Raw genomic sequence first — 3780 nt, 5'->3', positions numbered from 1 at the left:
AAATGAACTGATATCAAGGGCTCAAGTAGAAAACAAATGTTTTGAGAATGATGATGGCAACAAATGTACAGATGTGCTTGACACAATGGATGTATATATTGATTGTGGTAAGAGTTGTATGAACTCCTAATGAAATGATTTATAAAAGAAAAGGAATGTGCTGAAAAACTTGGCTTATACACGAGTATATGTGCTAATACATTGCCTCAATAGAAACCTGAAAAATTAGGGTGAAAAAATTGTATCAGTAGTCAAAAATCTTCACATAAAGAAAACTATGGGACAAATGTGCTTTACACAATTGATGTATGTATGGATTGTGATGAGTTGTATGAGCACCTAATAAAATGATTTTTAAAAATAATAAAAAAATACTACTCAGCTGTTTTACCATCGTTCATTAAAAGCTGTTTTGCAAGAGTGAAAAAACAAACTATAGGATCACAGAATTTACTTAAAAGCAAAAAAAACGAAAACAAAAAACCCAACCAAACCAAACAAAAAAAACCCATATACAAAGTTCTAAAAAACTAAAAACACATTTACAATGGGTCTGCTAAAAGCTGTGGTGGGAGGTGGGAAGGGCAGTGGGAGATACTGATAGAATTCACCTGTGAGTAATGGCCAAAAGGATTCCTTGGAGTGCCATCTTGTGATTGAACTGAGGAATGCATTACTCTCTGATGTTATTAATCACTTCATTGTTATTGTTGTTATCAGGTGTAGTTAAGTAGGTTTTTAGTCATAGCAGCCCTGTGTACAACAGAATGGTACAATTCTGTCATGCACCATTCTCACAGTTGTCAAGCCCATCATTGAAGCCACTGTATTAATCCATCTTGCTGACGTCTTCCTCTTTTTTTGCATCTACTCTACCAAGCATGATGTCCTTTTTCAGGGACTAGCCTTTTGTGATAACATTTCTAAAGTATGTGAAGGGCTTCTAAGAAGCATTCTGGTACTACTTATCCCAAGACAGATTTGTTTGTTCTTTTGGCAGTCGATGGTATGTTCAAGATTCTTCACAGTCACCACAATTCAAGTGTATCCATTCTTATCCAGCCTTCCTTATCCACTGTGCAATTTTTACATGCACATGAGGTGATTGAAATACCATGACTAGAGTCAGATATCTTACTCGTCAACGTGATACCTTTATTCTTTAATACTTTAAAGACATCTTTTGCAGAAGATTTACCCAGGGCAGTGCTTTGTTTGATTCCTTGACTGCTGCTTCCATGAGAATTGATTGTGGATCCAATCAAAATGAAATCCTTTACAACTTGTGTTAGGCAGGGTTATCTAGAGAAACAAAACCAGGACACTTATGATTTTATATATCTAGATAGATAGGTTTATATAGCAAGAAGGAATATAATGACTAATTAGTTCACACAGTAATGCAGAGGGCTCAGTTCAACTCACTTTGTGGAACAGTTAGTATACTGACAATCCTTCAAATCAGGAGGGCTGCTGGTCCAAGGTCAAGGAAGCAGGCAGCGGAGTTCGCCCTCAGGCAAGACAAGACAGAGTCAGCCCGAAGGTGGGGCAGCAACAAGGAAACTTGGTGAAGCAGGCCTCAATGGGGTCTCAAGCTCGAGCAATGTGCCACAGTATCCACCAGCAGCACAGCAAAGTGACAAGATCCATGGGTTGGCTCAGCCCACAGCACATGGTAGAGGCAAAGAACTAACTCAAGCAGCAGCACACTGGTCCAGTCATCAGGGAGAGAGACAGGTTGCTACCCTCAGAAAGCAGTTATCTCAGTCACCCTCCAATTAAGCTGTGACCTGATTAAGCTCCGCCTTCATGTTCCTGTGGAGGCCTAGTTGGCACAATAAACCTAACTATCACACAACTTCACTCCTTCCCTCTTTCTATCATGATGCTACCTGTTGGTCTAGTTGTGAGGATTTTTGTTTTCTTTACATTAAGTTGTGATCATACTGAAGGTTGCAATCCTTGATTTTTTTTCATCACCAATTGCTTCAAGCCCTCCTCACTTTCAGCAAGCAAGGTTGTATCATCTGTCTACCATAGGTTGTTAATAGGTCTTCCTCCAATTCTGATATCATGTTCTCATTCATGTAGTCCAGTTTTCAGACTATTTGCTCAGCATATATTGAATAATATGGTGACATGGATACAACCTTGACACACACCTTTTTAAGATTTTAAACCATGCAGGTTCTGCATAAGTACAATGAAGTGTTCTGGAATCCCATTCTTCTTAAGATGATCTATAGTTTGTTATCATCCATGTAGTTGAATGCCTTGCATATTCACTTCCTTGGCCTATTTTTTGACAGAAAGTTGATCCATGTGGTTGAGTTCTCTTCCAGATCTGCCTTTCATATTTTTAATGCTTACTAGTTTTACCAGTGACTTGCCAGTTTAAGTAATAGTAGTTTTGAAAAAATGTCAGCTTTTTACTCTGTTGGTTTTTATTTCTTTTCTATTTCTCTCGTATGTTTTCCATGCCTTATATCTGCTCATGTTTCTCATTTTTGTTTATGGATTTAATTCTAATGTTTTAAATTTTATTTTTGATTTATTTTGTTTGGTTTAATTTACCTTTGATTTTTCTAGCATTTTGAGATGGATTCTTAGCTTCTTATTTTTTACTATATGCATTTAGACTGTAAATTACCTTATAATTATTACATTGTCCATCTTTAACAAATTTCATGTGTAAAATGTATACCATTTACTTGAAATATGTTCTGTTGGTCATCATGCTTCTTTTTTTACTCAATTCTTGTTATAGTTGTTAGGTGCCATCAAGTTGGCTCCTGACTCATAGGGACCCTTTATACAGCATTCTCACAAGAGTAATGTTTGAGCCCATTGTTTCAGGCACTGTGGCAATTCATCTTCTTGAGCGTTTTCCTCGTTTTCACTGCATCTCCACATTACCTAGCATGGGGCCCCTTTCTAGGGATTTTCTACGTGTATTTGTTAATTTTCAAATGTAGGAAAAAAATTTAAAAAATTGATTATTAACTTTGAGACATAAACATACTCTGCTTTGAAAAGCTTTGTTAGCACAGTGGTTATGGTTAAAGTATTCAGGTGCTACACAAAAATGAAGTGGTTTGAGCCCATCAGCTGTTCTTCAGCAGAAAAGAAACACCCTTGGAATTCCCATGAGGCAGTTCTCCTCTTGCCTCTCAGGGCGCGACGAGTGGGAACTGACCTGACAAAAGTGTGTGTATGTATTCTGAAATAATGTTGAAATCTAAATAGTTGTGTCTAAAAGAGGCATGGATAAATCCAGAGTATGTGCTATAGCCAGGCAAGAAAGAAATAGACTTTAAGCTTAAAATAAGAATGTTATTAATTAATATATTGTCAGTAACTTTTTTCTTTATTGACCATCATTTTCTCATCATAGGAATGTGAATTGGACCCTTGCTGTGAAGCAAAGACCTGTAAGCTTCGATCAGGTTCTGAGTGTGCATATGGTGACTGTTGTAAAAAGTGTTTGGTAAGGAATTTATTCCCATTAGGAATAGAAAAAGAAAAATTACCGTATTAATTTTGAGAAAAAAATACCACATGTTTGCAAATTTGCAACATTCTTTTATGACAGATGATCTGTTGAGATGAATTTCTATGTGGATGCATGTTGTTTCTGATTTTAAGAGTAATATACACTCAGTGTTGATAATTCATGCCAAAGCAAGTATAGAGAGTAGGATGTAAACGACCCCCTTTGTGAAAGTGTGTGTGTGTGTGTGTGTGTGTGTGTGAGAGAGAGAGAGAGAGAGAGAGAGAGAA

The 3780-nt window shown here is 36.9% G+C and overlaps 1 protein-coding gene across 1 annotated transcript in view; it reads left to right on the top strand.

Moving 5' to 3' along the window:
• ADAM9 (ADAM metallopeptidase domain 9) overlaps positions 1-3780 on the top strand; it is a 175810-nt gene that overhangs the window by 107926 nt on the left and 64104 nt on the right. The window contains exon 13 of the mRNA XM_030884665.2: positions 3395-3487. Coding sequence (XP_030740525.1) covers positions 3395-3487 — 93 coding nt within the window. The remainder of the gene's footprint in view (positions 1-3394; positions 3488-3780) is intronic.

The sequence above is a fragment of the Echinops telfairi genome, unplaced genomic scaffold, assembly GCF_000313985.2.
Source record: "Echinops telfairi isolate 266 unplaced genomic scaffold, ASM31398v2 ScPeMD7_9;HRSCAF=40, whole genome shotgun sequence".
NCBI classification, from domain to species: Eukaryota; Metazoa; Chordata; class Mammalia; order Afrosoricida; family Tenrecidae; genus Echinops; species Echinops telfairi.
The sequence above is the reverse complement of the archived record's forward strand: the minus strand, read 5'-3'. Positions and strand labels throughout refer to the sequence as shown.